This window comes from Mustela erminea, chromosome 11 (assembly GCF_009829155.1).
Source record: "Mustela erminea isolate mMusErm1 chromosome 11, mMusErm1.Pri, whole genome shotgun sequence".
Classification (NCBI taxonomy): domain Eukaryota; kingdom Metazoa; phylum Chordata; class Mammalia; order Carnivora; family Mustelidae; genus Mustela; species Mustela erminea.
The window spans coordinates 51,997,292-52,014,931 of NC_045624.1; the positions used below are offsets into that span (position 1 = coordinate 51,997,292).

At 36.6% G+C, this 17,640-nt stretch overlaps 1 protein-coding gene across 4 annotated transcripts in view; it reads right to left on the reverse strand.

Moving 5' to 3' along the window:
* The window catches only part of KLHL7 (kelch like family member 7), a 69,388-nt gene that overhangs the window by 32,443 nt on the left and 19,305 nt on the right, over positions 1–17,640 (reverse strand). For all 4 annotated transcript variants that reach the window (XM_032304464.1, XM_032304462.1, XM_032304463.1 and 1 more), the window contains 5 exons: positions 16,971–17,073; positions 15,957–16,050; positions 15,583–15,707; positions 10,720–10,895; positions 7,129–7,303 (listed from right to left, as the gene is read on the reverse strand). In XM_032304464.1, coding sequence (XP_032160355.1) covers positions 7,129–7,303; positions 10,720–10,895; positions 15,583–15,707; positions 15,957–16,050; positions 16,971–17,049 — 649 coding nt within the window. In that variant the 5' untranslated portion in view covers positions 17,050–17,073. The remainder of the gene's footprint in view (positions 1–7,128; positions 7,304–10,719; positions 10,896–15,582; positions 15,708–15,956; positions 16,051–16,970; positions 17,074–17,640) is intronic.

Consider the following 17,640-nt stretch of genomic DNA (forward strand, 5'->3'; position numbering starts at 1 on the left):
CATTGGGCTCCCTGTTCAGTGGGGAGCCTTCTTCTCCCTCTCCCGCTGCCATTCCCCCTGCTCACACCCCTTCTCCCTCTCAAATAAACAAAATCTTAAAAAGAATAAAAGAAAATAAATCTTGAAAAGAAAGAAAAAAAACCCCACATTCTTTTTGTTTTTTGAGAGCAAGTGAGCATGAGTAGGTGGAGGAACGGGGGGAGAGAAAGGGAGGGAGGGAGAGAAAGAACCCTTGAGCAGATTTCCCACTGAGCAAAGGAGCTGGATATGGGGCTCAATCCCAGGACCCCAGGATCATGATCTGAGCCAAACGCAGATGCTTAACTAATTGAGCCACCCAAGCACCATTATCCCCCACATTCTTCTAAATGCACAGTTAAGGGGTACCTGGCTGGCTCAGTCAGTAGGGTATGCAATTCTCTTGACTTCTGGGTTTTGAGTTCAATCCCCACACTGGGGAGGGGGGTAGAGATTACTTAAAACAAGATGGTTAAAATGGCAAAGAAAATGTACAGCTAAGATCAGAGGGAGAAAAATGAGAAAACTAAAGTCTAGAATAGTAAGCATTAAGAGACCTCTAGAATGATAAGTACTAATGGTACCACTATGAGGGTTTTTGATAATATCAGAAACTCAGAAATTATCTTACTGGGTGTATGAGGGAGAGAAGATAAGGTCTTAGATTTATACAAGTAAGCTGTCAGAATTGAGATCATTGCCTAAAGCAAGATCACTTAGATTATTATACCTTTAATGAAAAGATAAGCTAAAAAAAAGAAAAGCCAAAAAACCAAACTGCCCTATTGCAAAAGAGGTAAATTGTAATTTGCCTACTTAAATTTCAGCTCCAGGTGAGGTAGTTTCCTTCCTAAGAATTTGTAATGATGGCCTGCCCTTGTGCAGGTTTGAGGTTTGAATTTACCTACTTGCACATCTAGGAATGCATAAGTTAAGAAAGATTCAACATAATCTTGTTTTTTCTTATGCCCCAGGACACCTGGCAAAAGCAAATACCATTTTCTTTTTGAGGAGAGCAGGAAGACCCACAATAATCTAACCCAGGCCTCCCAATATTCTTGGAAATTAAGATAAAAAAATATAAGCTCACAATCCAAAATTACAAAACACTTAAGGAATTAAGTAGACAGGAATAAGTCAAAAGAACAAACAAACAGCAGCATCTGGTCTTCAGAGACTCTTTAGGTATTAGCTTCATTAAACACAAAACACAAACTAACTATATTTAAAATGTTTATAGAAATGATAGAACGGAAAACATGAGCAAAGAGCATAAAAAATGACAAGGCTGCTCTGAAAAAAATTAAGTAGCTAATATTCAAAACTCAAAGGATAAGTTAAACAACTGATCAGAACAGAAACAGATGAAAGCAGCATTAGTGAACTGGAATATATATTTCAAGATTTATCCCAAATATAACACAAAGAGACAAAGATGAATGAAAAGTTTAGAAATCACAAAGACTTGCCAACATTTCTAATTCGAATTCCCGAAGCAGTGGCATTATCTAAAAAAAAAAAAAAAAAAAAAAGGCTGAGAAGTTTCTAAATGATGAAAAACACAGATCACTGAATTCAGGAAACAAAACAAATACCAAGCAGGATAAACCAAAGAAATGAATGCCCACACATACTTGGCGCTAAACACCAGAAGTAAAGAAAAGCTCTTGTAAAAAGCCGTAGAAAAAACCCAGATCATTTACAAAGAATGACAACTAGACGAACAGCAGGGACCAACAGTAATGATGAAGGCAGGATGAATGATCTTCAAAGTATTCAATCTAGAATTATATGCCTAGTTAACCTTTCATTTAAGAAGAGCATGGGGTGGGGGGGGGCAGTTCCAGATAACCAAAACAATTTACAACAAATAGATTATAACTGTATGAAGTTTGTAAAAGACGTTCTTTAGAAATATGGAAAATAATCCAGAAGGAAAGTCTAAGACACAAGAAGAAATGGTGGGGAAAGAAACTGGCAAACATGGGTAAATCTAAACACTCATAATATTTTTAAAAAATTATTAAAAAATTACCATGTCTCATCTGGAAAATTAGAAAAAGAGAACTAAATTACAGAACAAATAAACATGTAAATACAGAAACGGAATTAAAGTGTCCTAAGATCCTTGTTTTCTTCTGGAGAGGGTAGAAATAAAAAAATTTTAAAGATTTTATTTATTTGACAGAGAGAGAGAGCAAGAAAGCACAAGGAGGGGGAGCGGCAGGCATAGGGAGAGGGAGAAGCAGGCTTCCCATGGAGCAGGGAGCAGTCCAATATGGGGCTCAATCCCAGGACTCTGGAATCATGACCTGAGCCAAAAACAGATGCTTAACTGAGTCACCCAGGTGCCCCATGGAGGAGGGTAGAAATATTAATGTCTAAGGTACATGTATTAAAATAGAAAAGATAACTATTAAAAAGACTGACACAGAGTATAAAACTTCTCAAACAGTAGAAGGAAAAAATGTAGGGAAAAACCTCAACCCAAAAGGAGACAAGAGAGAAGTACAGAAAAACTGAGATGAACAAAAAGTGCAAAATAAGGCATTAGAAATAATTCAAATAAGTAGTACTTACAGTAAATTAAATGGAATATAATTTACCTGTTAAAAGATAATCAAAAAGGGTTTAAAAAAGAAAATCAAACTATATGCTGTTTTGAAAAAGATACACCTAAAATATAAGGACAAAAAATGTTTGAAAAGACTTCACAAAAGGATAAAGATAAGCCAGGAAATCACTAACCAGATAAAAAGGTAGATTAGTTATATAAATATCTAATAAAATACAGAAAGGCAATAATCTTATAGGGAAAAAGTAGATGACTACATAATGATAAAAGGTTCCATTCACTAGGAAGATAACATTTCTAAACTCACACTAATAAGCCCTCAAAATATATAAAAGAAAAATTAACAGAATTACAGAAGAAACTGAGAAATCTACTATAGTGGGTAAATATAATACAACTTCGTAACTGATAAATTAACTAGACCAAAAAATTAGGTCATAAAAGATACAAATGACAACTTTACAAAAATTGACAACTTTCAATAAATACTAAAGATCTGATCATGATGTTCCTGGACCACAATGCAATTAAGTAAAATCTATAACCAAAGGCTAATTTAAAAGCACCCTTCTATTTAACTTATTGGTCACAAGAGAAAACATGAGAATTACAAAGTATTTTTAAAAGCAATTTCCAGAAGAATACATACAGTGTAACATTTACATAGATTTTAGAAACATGCGAAACAATACTAGATGCTGCCTATATATATGGTAACTGTTTAAATAATCATATGGTAATCAAACACCATATTTAGGGCTGTTTCCTCTCAGGTGGAAGAATGGGAGCTGTCACTGGGAAGGAGTACACTGGATGCTTCATCTGTACTGATTTCTTAAGGTGCTAGGTAAGTTCATGAATATCTGTATTATTTTTTATACTTTTCTGTATAGCTTAAATATGCATACCAAATTTTAAAACAGTAATACTAAAGAAATAATTGCCAAAATCCTCAAACTCAGGAAAAAAATAACTTTTACAGGTGTTTATTAAAGTTTAAGATTTAGGAAAAGTACTTTCTTAATTATAGACACCTACTATCCACTCCACTCATATCCACTTATGTACCACACACATACATAAGCCAATGACAGTCAAAACCCATGTCCACACCACTAGAACTAAAGGTATTCCCATTAAAGTAAGGAAAAGACAAGGTTGCCATTTATCACCATTATCAGTTAATTGAACACTGTCATGAAAAAGCCATTTAATATAATAGGGCAGTGTAACAAGATAATAGGGGGAAAAGCTAGAATTATCATTATTAGCAGATAAAAAATTAAAGCCCTAGAAAAAGAAATCAACTGAAAAAAGTTTTAAAAGGGATCAATAATAACTAATACAAAGAAAAATATATAATTCATAATAGCAACAACAAAAATATCTAAAAAATTTTTTAAGTGTAGAAGTTATAAGAAGAAAATTATAAATTCTCCAGGATATAGAATTTAAGTGAGGTACAACAATAATTAAAAGGTACCAGAATGAAATGGAAGAGAAACTGATTTTTGTGTATGTATAGATTAGTGGGAATTTAGTTTATGATGTTTCAAATCAGTGGGAAAAGATGAATTATTTGATAATGATACTGGGCCATCTTGCCAGACTTACAAAGGGAAAAAAACCCAACAACCTAGATTCTTATTTATTCAAATAAATTTCAGTTGGGTATAAAGTTTAAAATTAAAAAAAAAAGGAGAAAAGAAGAAATTTATTAAGTGCATGAGAAGAATTTATAAAATTAAAAAAAAATCATCCTGGAATAAGGAAGACATTTCCAACTAAACCTCTAAAGCCAGATTCAGATTTAAAGAACCTGAGATATAATATAAATATAATATAAAAGAACCTGAGATTGAATGTGCCATTTTAAGACCTTTTTTCTCTCCGCTTCTCTTAAAAGCCATCCCAGACAACAGGGAAGCAAGTAACAAACACCAACTCTACCTTTGACAATAGGTCTGTAACCCTAAAACTTAGTTAATGAAGACTGACGGGTAGCAGATAGAATGCTAAACCGAAATGGATGTGGAAGAAGATGCCAATGACAAGCAAGCCAAATTATCCTGCAGAACCATGGAAAGATTCCTAATTGGAGACAGAAAGTATCCCAGAAAGTGGGGTGGGGATGAAGATAAGAGAACTCTAAAATTTTGAATAAACAACATTTGAACTGCCAGGTCTCCTACACAGTCAGGTAATCTGCCATGCCTTCTCTACTGTAGGATATGTGAGGACTGGACTTCGGAGATACTCTAGTCTCAAGGAATCACACAGAGAAGGGTATGAGCCTGAAGACAAGGACTAAGTTTATGTATCAAAATATTCCCTACCAAGGAATGTCTATACCCAGCTGTCTATACCTAGCTACCTGAGAAAGTATCTACAGATACTGACATTTGAAGGCTCCTCAATTAAGAAACTGTTTACACTGATTACCCTGCAGTTCAGTCCAAGAGGTAAGGAGCCCATGCACATACACTGCCTTATCTACTAGTTTAATAATAACTTAGTCTTATAAATATGACTCACAGATGATAGCAAACATCTAAGAAAAGCTTCCAATAGCAACAAAAAGAGAAAAACAAAATTCAAAGGTAATACAGAAAATACAGACAAGAGAGCATGAAAGGTACTACAATGCTACTTCAGAAAAAGATATTTTAGCCATGAAATAAGAAACCAGAGAATAAATAAAAGCTCACAGAAATTAAAAAGAGCTGAAATAAAAGTGTTGATAGAAAAATTAAGGCTATCTCTCAGAAGATAGAACAAAGAAGCAAAGATGGGTAACAAGAGAGACAAGATTAGAGACTCAATTGCTGAAGAATCACAATACCAGTAACAGAGAACAAAGAAATCTGTTGAAATGATAGAAAACGCCCAACATGATAACTTAAAAGAAAAAAAAAAAAAGAGGCACATCAAGTTACATTATTGTGAACTTCCGGAAGAACCTCAGGGATATGAGAAAATATTTATTTAAAGATTGATTTATTTGAGAGGACAGAGAGCCCCCGTGTGCCCGCACACGCACAAGATGGGGAGGGGCAGAAGGAGAAGATTGGCTGCAGACTCCCTGCTGAGCGCAGAGCCTGAGGCCAAGCTTGATCTCAGGACTCAGGAGATCAGAACTTAAGCAAAAACCTGGGTGCACCTGGGTGGCTCAGTGGGTTAAAGCCTCTGCCTCCTGCTCAGGTCATAATCCCGGGGTCCTGAGAACGAGCCCCACATAGGGCTCTGCTCTGCGGGGAGCCTGCTTCCCCCTCTCTCTGCCTGTCTGCCTACTTGTAATCTCTCTGCCAAATTAAAAACAAAACAAAAACAAACAAAAAAACAAGACCTGACACTTAACCGACTAAGCCACCCAGGAGCACCACCCCCCCACCAAAGATTTTAAATGCTTACAAAGGAGGAATAAAAAAAAGTAAGTGGGTCAGACTGACAGATTTTGACAGATTTCTCAAAAATAACACCAGAAGCTAGTTAATAATGGAGCAATGCCTTCAAAAAAAATTTTTTTTTTAAAGATTTTATTTATTTATTTGACAGAGATCACAAGCAGGCAGAGAGGCAGGCAGAGAGAGAGAAGGAAGCAGGCTCCCTGCTGAGCAGAGAGCCCAATGGGGATCGATCCCAGGACCCTGGGATCATGACCTGAGCCGAAGGCAGAGGCTTTAACCCACTGAGCCACCCAGGCGCCCCTGCCTTCAAAATTCTAAGTGAAAATGATTTTCAACACAATTCTATACCCAGTTTAAGAATCCTTCAACTCTTTATGGTAAAACAAAGACATGAGATTCATCAAGTCTCCAAATATTTACTATCAGATATACTTTCTCAGGAACCTTTTAGGGAATACATTCCATTCAACAGAGAGACTTATGAAAAGGGAACACCTGGGGTCCAGGAAGACAGTGGGTCTAACTTACGAGAGAAGTGAAAGGACATCCAGGATGGCAGAAAAGGGAAGTCTAAGATAAGTGTGCCTTAAGGTTAGAGTGCAAACAGTCCATACTGGAATATGTACAAAGAAGACTCTATGAAGGATGTTTCCAAGAAATAAAAGAAAAGCAACAGATTGTCTAATTGTACAATTTTATTAAGGAACATTTACAGAGGAACATTTATTTAGCCTCCAAGTCAAGAAAAACTAAGTAATGAAAAAGTATGGCAGATATTAGTTCTAGGCCAGGAAAAAAAAAAAAAAAAGGAAAAAGCGATCACAGTACATTATTTGGTTGACTAATATAAAAAATGAAACACCAGAAATGAAGAGCATGAAAGCTATCATACACAAAAGAAAACAAGGTATAAATAATTTTTCCTTCTATCACAGTGTCCCTATAAAATAAGGGCTTATGTAAGTCTCCTCCAAGTAAAGAGCTGACAACCCCCATAGATTAAGTATCTAAAAGAGCTAAGTCTTGAATGTTTTTCCCTTGTGCTGAGTCTGATCCATTCTAAAGTGTTTAAGCTCAAGAGAAACTAGCTATAGGATCAGGTTATGGATGGACAGTAAGGCAACTTACTTATCACCATCTTAAGGCATTCAGGATTGTCTTGAATAAGTGGTTCAGCTTGTACCGTTTTACTTAAGAAATTCTTTGATATAAGAGGAAACCTGACTTTAGCAAGGATATCAACCATAAATGGCTGGCGATTAGGTTCATCATATTTCAACCATCTGACCGCAGCATCATAAACCTAAGGAGGGAAAATAGCATAGTAAATAAAGTTCTTAGAAGGCAGCAACATTTCCAATTACCTATTTACTCTCATACTGAAGGTTAGGGGAGGATCTCATGAAGATACAACCACTTATTCCCAATATTTTATTCAGATATTTTCTTTCATTCCCAAATACTTGCCTGTACGTCACAATAGTTTACCCACTGATCTAATGACTCTTTTTTTTTTTTTTTTTTTTTTTTTAAAGATTTTATTTATTTACTTGAGAGAGAGACAGGGAGAGAGAGCATGAGCGAAGAGAAGGTCAGAGAGAGAAGCAGACTCCCCATGGAGCTGGGAGTCCGATGCGGGACTCGATCCCGGGACTCCAGGATCATGACCTGAGCCGAAGGCAGTCGTCCAACCAACTGAGCCACCCAGGCGTCCCCTAATGACTCTTGTAGATAGATTTTAGAACTAATTACTACTATATAATGCAATCACAGGAGGATATAGGATACTGAATTTATGATTTTTTAAAACAAAATGTAACTTCTTGGGGCACCTGGGTGGCTCAGTGGGTTAAAGCCTCTGCCTTCGGCTCAGGTCATGATCTCAAGGTCCTGGGATGGAGCCTTGCATTGGTCTTTCCCTGCTCAGCAGGGAGCCTGCTTCCTCCTCCCATCCCTCTCTCTCTCTCTGCCTGCCTCCCTACCTTTCTGCCTACTTGTGATCTCTCTCTGTCAAATAAATAAATGAAATCTTAAAAAAAAAAAAAAGGTAACTTCTTCTCAGAAGGAGCTGTGATGAACATTTCAATGGAAAGAAACCTACTGGTTAATGATAGTTTCAATACATGTTCACTCGGTACCAGGAACATAGACTAATTTCCTCAGGGGGAAGTTTCCACTCCAAGACATATGAAGGTCATCTATGACTTTATTTCAATACAGTATTCCTAATTATGAATTGATAACTGTTTTCCAGAAACTTTACAATATAAAAATTCTATATTTTAAAGGATATTTATATAAGAATTGTTTTCAAAATAGTACTATAGCACTCATTTATTTTTACCAAACAAGTCCAAGTTTATTAACACAATTTGATTTATAAATTACTAGTTTTGTTTTCTTTTTAAAGTAGGCTCCATGCCCAGGGGCCCCCAGGGTGGCGCTGTCAGTTAAGCATCTGACTCTTGGTTATGAGCTCAAGCCCTGAGTTGGCTCTGTGTTTGGTGCAATCTGCTTGAGATTCTCTCCCTCTGCTGTTTCTGCTCATGTGCTCTCTCAAATAAATAAATAAAAATAAATAAGTAAATAAATTAGGCTCCATGCCCAATATGGGGCTTGAGCTCATAGCCCTGACATCAAGAGTCCCATGCTCTACCAACTGAGCCAGCCAGGTGCACCACAAATCATGAGTTTAAACACACTGATAACACATCTTTTATTTCATAAACATAAAAATCTGCCACATAATTGTTTGAGCTACTTAAGTTGGTTCAGTTGGAGTTACTGTTAATATGGCCTAAGTTCTGATCTCCATATGAGTTAATTTTTTATGGGAACTGGCCTATTTTTTTAAAAATAAATTTTTAATCTTGGAAAGTTTTATATTTACAAAAAAGTTGCAAAGATAGTACAGAGTCCCTCATATACCCTGCACCCTGCTGTTAAAGTGTTATATTATTAGCAAGGTACTCTTCTTTCATATATAAATTTTTTATTTTTTATTAACATATAATGTATTAGTAGCCCCAGGGGTACAGGTCTGTGATTCACCAGGTTTACACACTTCACAGCACTCACCACAGTAGCAAGATACTCTTATCACAACTAACAAATCAATTATTAAGTACAGTCCATATTTCCAAAACTTTAGTTTTTTTATCTAATTTTTCCCTCTGTCCCAAACCCATAAAAGATACCACATCTCATTACTCATTATGTCACCTTAGATTTTCTAGACTTTCACAGTTTCTCAGACTTTCCTTGTTTCTGATCACTTCGACAGTTTTAAAGATTTTATTTATTTAAAGAAAGAGAGCACAAGCAGACAGAGCAGTAGAGAGAGGGAGAAGCAGGTTCCCCGCTGAGCAGGAAGCCTGATGCAGTGCTCGATCCCAGGACCCTGAGATCATGATCTGAGCTGAAGGCAGATGCTCAACTGTCTGAGCCACCCGGGAGCCCCTGCTAGTCAGATATTTTGTAAAATGTCCTTCAATTTGGGTTTGTCTGATGTTTTCCTCATTAAACCAGAATTACAGTTTTTTCAGAGGAAGACCACAGAGATGCCATGCCATTCTCCTTACTTTATATTAAGGTTACATAATATCAACATGACTTATCATTGACAATATTAACCTATACGTAGTGCTCATCAGGTCTGATGATCTGTAGATACCATTTGCCAGGTTTTCTTCAGACTAAAGTTGTTTTTTAATTCCCTTTCCATAATGCATGTAAGTCAGTTAATTTTAGTCACATAGCTGAGAAGTGTGGTTGTGTTTGTTGTTGTTTGCCTAGCCAGGTCTTCCAGGTCCAACTTGTCAATTTGCAGACTACTATAACCAATGACTCTGGGCCATTAAGACCAGACAAAAATGGCTCAGTGCAAATCTTTTATCTTTAGAAGAAAAGTAACTCAATGCTTATGATCTTATAGTACCTCTATTAGTTTTCTATTGCTGATGTAACAAATTATCATAAATTTACTGCCTTCAAATACAGAGAAGGGTGTGGGACTGAAAAGAGGGATTAACTGAATGTCTGCATATCAAAGTGTTACTGTTGGACCACCTAGCTCCCAAATGCCTGTACCCAGCTTACACCTCCAATAGTTTGAGAGTAAAAATGTGTCACACTTGGTTAAAATCAGTGTGTCAGTAGGGTTGCCTGAGGATCTAGAGGAGAAAGCATTTCATTGCCTTTTCCAGAATCTAGCAGCTGCCTGCATTCCGTGGCTTATGGCCTCTTCCTCCCATCTTCAAAACCAGCAATCACTGGCCAAGTCTTTCTTACATCCCATCACTCTGACACGGACTCTTCTGCCTCCCTTTCCACACTTAAGGAGTCTGGTGATTACAGTGGGCCCACCTAGATAATTTCATCTCAGAGATCTTTAACTTACCACATCTGCAAAGTCCCACTTGCCATGTAAGGTACTGGTTCTGGGGATTAGGATGTGGACATCTTTGGAGGGGAAGCATTATTCTTCCTACCATGGTATCCAATAACTTTACTTCTACCAAATGGCCTACCTCTCAGACAGAAAGCCCTTGCAAGCACCCAAGATTTACTTTTCCTATGAAACGATTTTGGAATACTCTGTTTAATGAACAGATTCTCTCCTAATATGATTCTTTTCCTTGTCATGTATCCAAACATGAAACATAAGAAATCAATAAGGATATTTTTACTAAGAAAAATGTGGGAAGACAATTTAGTCACCTGATCCTCTGCTCTCACAGTCAGAGTGTCCTGGTTGAGGAGATGTGTAACTCGCTTGACATCAAGTTGCAGAAATTCGTCGGTTTTGTAAACTTCAGTAAAATGCTGATGAATAAAGTCATCTGCAGTTGCTTTCAATTCAGGACAATCCAGACACTCTGCTAGCACACTTATACCTAAATACAAAAGAAAGTAAATGAATAGAAAATGACTTTAAAAAACCCCAAAGAGGGGCGCCTGGGTGGCTCAGTGGGTTAAAGCCTCTGCCTTCTGCTCGGGTCATGATCCCAGGGTCCTGGGATTGAGCCCCGCATGGGGCTCTCTGCTCAGCGGGGAGCCCGCTTCCTCCTCTCTCTGCCTGCCTCTCTGCCTAGTTGTGATTTCTCTCTGTCAAATAAATAAAATATTAAAAACAAACAAACAAACAAAAAACCCAAACAAACCCCAAACATACACTGAAGACAAAGTATGACTCCAGAAATACGAGGCTGAATGAATTTCATAAATTTGGATCCTCTTCTATTCTACTGATTTGTTTATTCTTATGCCAATACCATACTGACTTAAGTATGGCTGATTTTGATACTTTGTAGGAAAAGCCCCTTCAATGTTTTTTCACATTTTTTCTTGGCTAGTGTTAAACATTTTCTCTTGCAAATAAATTTTAAAATAAGCTTATAACATTCTACTTTTGATTCTACATTTTGATATGATTTTAAGTTCCACAGTAGTCTTAGGTTCACAGCAAAATTTAATAGCAAGTACAAAGTTCCCATATACTTCTGTTCCACAACCAACTTCCTCCACTACCAATATCTCACACCAGGGTGGCAAAGTATTATTATTATTACTTTTTTTGGTGAAGAATTATTTTTAAAAAGACATTCATTGATGGATTCAATGTGGCTGACTGGGCGGGGTGGGGGGGTAGTCTTGCTCCCAGGACCCTGTGACCATGACCTGAGGTGAAACCAAGAGCTGGAGGTCCAACTGACTAAGCCATCTAGATAACCCTCATCTTTCCTTCTTGATTAGACTTGTTAGGTATTTTATACCATTCTTTGAAATAATTAGCTTTTGTTTCTCTGGTCAATCTATAGTCTATTAGTGTGATTTTTCCATTTTATTAATTTTACTTTAAAAAGGTATTTTCTTTTACTTTCATTAGGTGTAAAAATTTTTCTTTTCTACCTCTTCAAGTAGACTACTCTGTTGAGATAAAAATAAATGCATTTATTTGGAAGTATTTGAAGACTACAAATCAAATTCTCTTTAAAGAAATACTTGAGTCACATTCCAGAGTTTTGATTTTTTCTGTGCTTATTGTCATATATTTCTATATAGCCTGTAAGTTCATTTTTAATACCTCTTTAAAAATTCTTTTAAAATAATTCTTCAAGGGCGCCTGGGTGCTCAGTCGTTAAGCATCTGCCTTTGGCTCAGGTCATGATCCCAAGGTCCTGGGATCAAGCCCCGCACTGGGCTCCCTGCTCAGCAGGGAGCCTGCTTCTTCTTCTTCCACTCCCCCTGCCTGTGTTCCCTCTTTTACTGTGTCTCTATCTCTCTCTGTCAAAAAAAAATAAATAAAATCTTTAAAAAAATATTTGTCTTAGCAATGTGTCCAATGAATGTTTTAAAATGTAATTTTTTTCTCCATTTGCATGTCAAATTCTACTACCTTCTAACTTCCTGTTACAGATAAATTGATGTCATTCTGATTCTCTTTCTTTTCTAAGTAAACTTTTATATTAGTTATCTATTTCTTTTAGATTTTATTTATTTGAGAGATCTATTTCTTTTAGATTTTATTTATTTGAGAGCATGTGAGTGAGCTCAGAGAAGGAGACTTCCAGCTGAGCAGAGAGCCCTATGCAGAGCTTGATCCCAGGACCCTGAGATGACCTGAGGCAAAGGCAAATGCTAAACCAAGTGAGCCACCCAGGAACCCCAGTTATCTACTGCTGCAGGAAAAACAACTCTAGCACTTAGTGGCTCAACATAACAGTAACATATTATTTCTTGCAATTCTCTGAGTCAATTGGGTGGTTCTTTTGAACGTGGCTGGTTTAGCTTATGTCTGTAGTTAGCCGGTTGCTCAGCTGGGAATGGATGGTTTAGACTGGCCTCATTTACTTATCTCGTAGTATGTAAGCTGGTTGGTACAGACATCAGCTAGTACAGCTCATCTGTGCCCCAAATGGCCTCTAATCTTTTCATGATAGCAAAAGAGTCCCCAGCAGCAAAGAAGGGCAAGCCCCAATGCATAATCATTTTTTAAGCCTTTGCTCATGTCACATTTTGCCAATGTCCCATGGGCTAAAGCAAGCTACATGGCCAAGCCTAGGCTACACAGGGAAAAAACTCTACCTCTTGATTGACGGCTACAAAACCACATATACAAAGACTCATACAAGGATGGAAAGAATTTGTGGCCAATTTCTGGCTAACCTACCATACTCTTTCTCTCTAAAAGCTTATAAATTCTTTTTATATTGGTTTTTTAAGAAATTATGGTAAAACATATGCAACATAAAACTTAACATTATTGACATTTAGTTTATTCACCATGTTGTGCCACCATCACCACTATCTAGTGCCAGAGCATTTTTATCACCCAAAGAGAAGTTCTCTCCTGATTTTGGAGGCAAAAAATATCACTAGGATATATCTAGGAGAGGAATATCTTACTTCATCAGGTCTGGTACTTAGTATAATTTGGTGTGAAAAGTAAAGTTTTTTTTGAGCTCAAATAAGTTTTATTACTTCTTTGATACTGCATTTCCTCCATCTGTTCCTTCTGAACTTCCTATTTCATATCACTGTCCCTTCATCTTCCTTTCATTTTTTATGTTTTCGCTAATTATTTCCATTCCCTTGCATTTTTGTTTTGTTATCATGAGACAGTTTTCTCTGTCTGATCTTCTTCAGTCTGATTTTTAGGAATATCCATTCTGTTTTTCAATTCAATGGAATTTCATGGAAAATCACAGCTTTCCCCCACCCCCTTCACATGCATCCTTTCTATCTTAAGTTCTCCTCTTCTTATATTAAAGTTGTCTATAGGAAACATTCATTTTGGCTGTTTAGCTTGCTTTCTGTACCTCAGACTACTGGGTTTCCTTTAACCTAGAATGATTTTTGCCCAGTTCCATCAGATGTCATGAGTTCCTTTGGTATTCGTGGAAAACAGCTTGTTGGGGTCTTCTAGGCAGCAGAGAACTGACAAGTGGTAAAAACAAAGAGTTCTCTGATCAACTCACAGGTAGAGCCACACTCAGGGCTAAACAGAAAGCAGGCTGAAGTAGTTCCTTTGGGTACTGAGAGTGTAGTTGGCTCATCTGGTTGGGCCACTATCTTTGCCCCACTGATAGCCCAAGAGAATCAGGCTCCCTTTTAGGCTGCTATGCTGTCCCTCCTCTCAGCTTTGAAAACAACGATGACAGAGGGATCCAGAAGTAAAAATCCTAAATGGTCTCCTCAGAAGCCCAAAGCCCAAGATGTGGTTAGCACAAACTTGCTCCAGGTTCCACAGTATGCTTTGTACCATCATATCCACTCCCTACTCTGTTTTTCTTTTAGTTGAAGTACCTGGTTGGAAATTTAGAGTGGTAGGGAGTTAGGAAAAAATATTTAAGTCATCATCTTCCAAAAACTTATTTGAATTCCCTTTTTATAATAAATTTTGTGAAAATACCTATATAAGGAGAAATAAGTAAAATCTCAGGAATGTTAATCTTATTGATGAATGGAGCCCCAAACTATGGCCCAGAGAAATAGATTCATCTCAGAATGTCTCTATTGCACAGGTGAGATTAGAGACTGGTCTTTTTCAAGGATGTTTTTATTTATTTGAGAGAGGGAGAGAGACAAATGCACAAGCAGGGAGAGGAAAAGAGGGAGAAGGACAAGCAGACTCTGTGCTGAATGTGGGGCACAACATGGGGCTCAATCTCAAGACCCCAATATCATGACCTGAGCTGGGATCAAAAGTTGAATGCTCAACTGACTGAGCCACCCACATGCCCCCATAGCAGTCCCTTAATTAGTATCTTACTTTATAGTCTAGGATTTTTAGTTTTTCCAGTAAACAATAGCTAGCACAACTAAGAATGTAAAGAGGCAACATAGTATAGTAGTTGAGAACAAGATTACTTAAATTCCAACCTCAGCACCTCCACATACTAGCTATAAGACCTCAGGCAATATACACAACCCCAGTTTTCTCATTCAAGACAGACTGTAGCAATCTTAAGTGCTTCAACAAAGGTGAACACTCATACTTATGATATCATATATCATACCACCACCAGATGCAATCCTTACTCTTCATTCCAGATACATAAAAAATCATTATTAAAGTTATTTCATATTTTTTCTAGAAAATGTAGTACAGTTTTTTTGTTGCTTTTTTTTTTTAGTAAAAAAATTTATTTTTTATTTTTATTTTTTTTAAATTTTTTTATTTTTTTATTTTTATTTATTTATTTTTAATTTTATTTATTTATTTGACAGACAGAGATCACAAGTAGGCAGAGAGGCAGGCAGAGAGAGAGGAGGAGGCAGACTCCCCGTTGAGCAGAGAGCTCAATGTGGGGCTCGATCCCAAGACCCTGAGATCATGACCTGAGCTGAAGGCAGAGGCTTTAACCCACTGAGCCACCCAGGCACCCCGTAGTACAGTTTTTAATGGGCTTCTTGAGGCCTAGATTAATAGGCACCTCCTTAAGAATCTCTTAAAATGTATTTTGAGCATATTTTCTAGTGACAATGTCTTTAAAATTAAATGAAGATACTTATAAACACACTTTTTAAAATTAAAATACACATTAAAGTTTGGTTTTTAGTAGGAATCTGATTTCTTACCAAGACAATTTGAAGCATCAACTTGTTCTTTCAAAAAATCAACACACATTTTCTTCACAGGTTCAATCTGGTACTGGTTTGCTGCATCTAACAAAGACTGAACGTTGTTGCTATTCACAGAAATTCTGCAAAGAAGTTAAAGTGAATATTAATCTCCTACAATTTATTATTTAAATAATGCTATTGTAAAATGTATCCTATTAGCCCCTGAAATTAAACAGAAAATTACACTTTTCAGTCCTTGCAACAGTATGGCATCCTTGTAGTTTTTCATGTTGAAGAATTTGGAGCATACCAATTTGTCACCACAATGCTCCGGCATGGTAGATGCCAACCTTACTTCTCTATAATAGAAATGATCCTTCTTAACTTACCTAGCAGTATAAGCAAATTCCACAAGTTGCTCGATAATGTCTGGTTCAGCATCTTTGAGTTCAACTTCAAAGGACTTTGATTCAAGCATGTTAGCTAAAATGAAAAGAAGAAATATAAATGTCATGAGTACTATTATTAGTTTAACTGAGGGCCAGATCATTCCAGGCCATGTTAAATATGGAAAAGAATAATAGGGCAGAGATTTCTCTGGAAAAAATATACCCAGAAAGCCCGACATTCCTATAATAAATGCAAAATTAACTCTCCACACTTGAAAAGTGCCTTAAATTAAAATAAGCTAGGAAATTAGTGAATTAGTATATTTCTTAAAAAAAAAAAAAGCCAAGTAAACATATATATAAAATAATCTTAGTATTCCCCCAAGTCCTAAATACTTGAGTAGCACTCTTCTAAATTGCTGTGAGCAAAACTACATCTGATGCAGCTGGCAAACATCTACAAGAACAATGACAATTACAGCAATGCAACTGCTATAATAAATATAGCTATAGCGAACAAAGCTCTCATTCTCTACCAAAAACCTTATAGGTAGCCAGAGCACCAAAGAGAAAACTTGAGGCAGATATATTACATAACCTGATCAAGCTCATAAAATAATACTAAACAGAGGAACCAGGACTTGGATCCAGTTCTTAACTTTAAATCTAGAGTTCTTTCTAGTATGGTATTTCATACTTCATTTTTATTTAGTTTAACTTGCTAGACAAATTATCCTAAACATTTATTTTCTTCTTTGCTTTTCCATCTAAGGTCAAGAAGAAAACTGGGCATTCAAGTAGAAACTGTACCTTCATCCATAAAATCTTTGGGCCTGTAAGGTTGATGAAAGAACATTTTTCTTTTGCTCAATCGTCACCACAACCACTTTTCAATCACTTCATTGTTTTATGGCCTTAATTTCTTAAATGCTTTAAAAACTAGGAAGATATTTTCATTTAGACTCCACCTCATTCTCACGGAAAAAATTTTATGTTTTACTTTAATATACTTACTTGTGAACATTAAGTTAAAAAAATGACTGGCTGCTGCAAGGACAACTCGATGAGCAGGTATCTTTCTTTCCTGGACCATAAGGATCACATCACATAACGTTTTCTAGTGAAGGGAGAAATAAATGAAATTAAAAGGGGCGCACTGGGCCTGGCTTAGCAGACATACAAAACCGGTGCTTGACAAATGCTTCAACTCAATTTTCTATTCAAATCCAGTCTTTGTCCAGCACAGAAACTGTTCCTCAGACACATTTAGAAGAGATGTAGAGTTGCTATCATGATTTGCTGTATTAAAATATGGCACTGAGCTTCCCTTAGAAAAGCAGTCTACTAATCCTTTAGAAAAACCAATTTTTTTCCCTGACACAAAATGTAAGGTATTTCTCATGGTGTTATTTTATGGAGATTTTAAATGAAGTAAAAGCAATGTCCTTGATGGTTTTTCAAACATAGCAATCTGGGTTTTTAAAAAATTATCAATACTTGGTAAAACCCAAAGTTCACACTGTATTTCCCAAGAAAGTAGCTTACACAGCTTTAACTTGAAACAAAAACAATTCAGAATGCAGACTGGACAAAGCCAATGACCACTCAGCACTCTTTCCTTAGTAACACTTCTCTCAAATGTATGTCTGATAGGGGCTGGATAGCAATCGCTTTTTAAATTGTG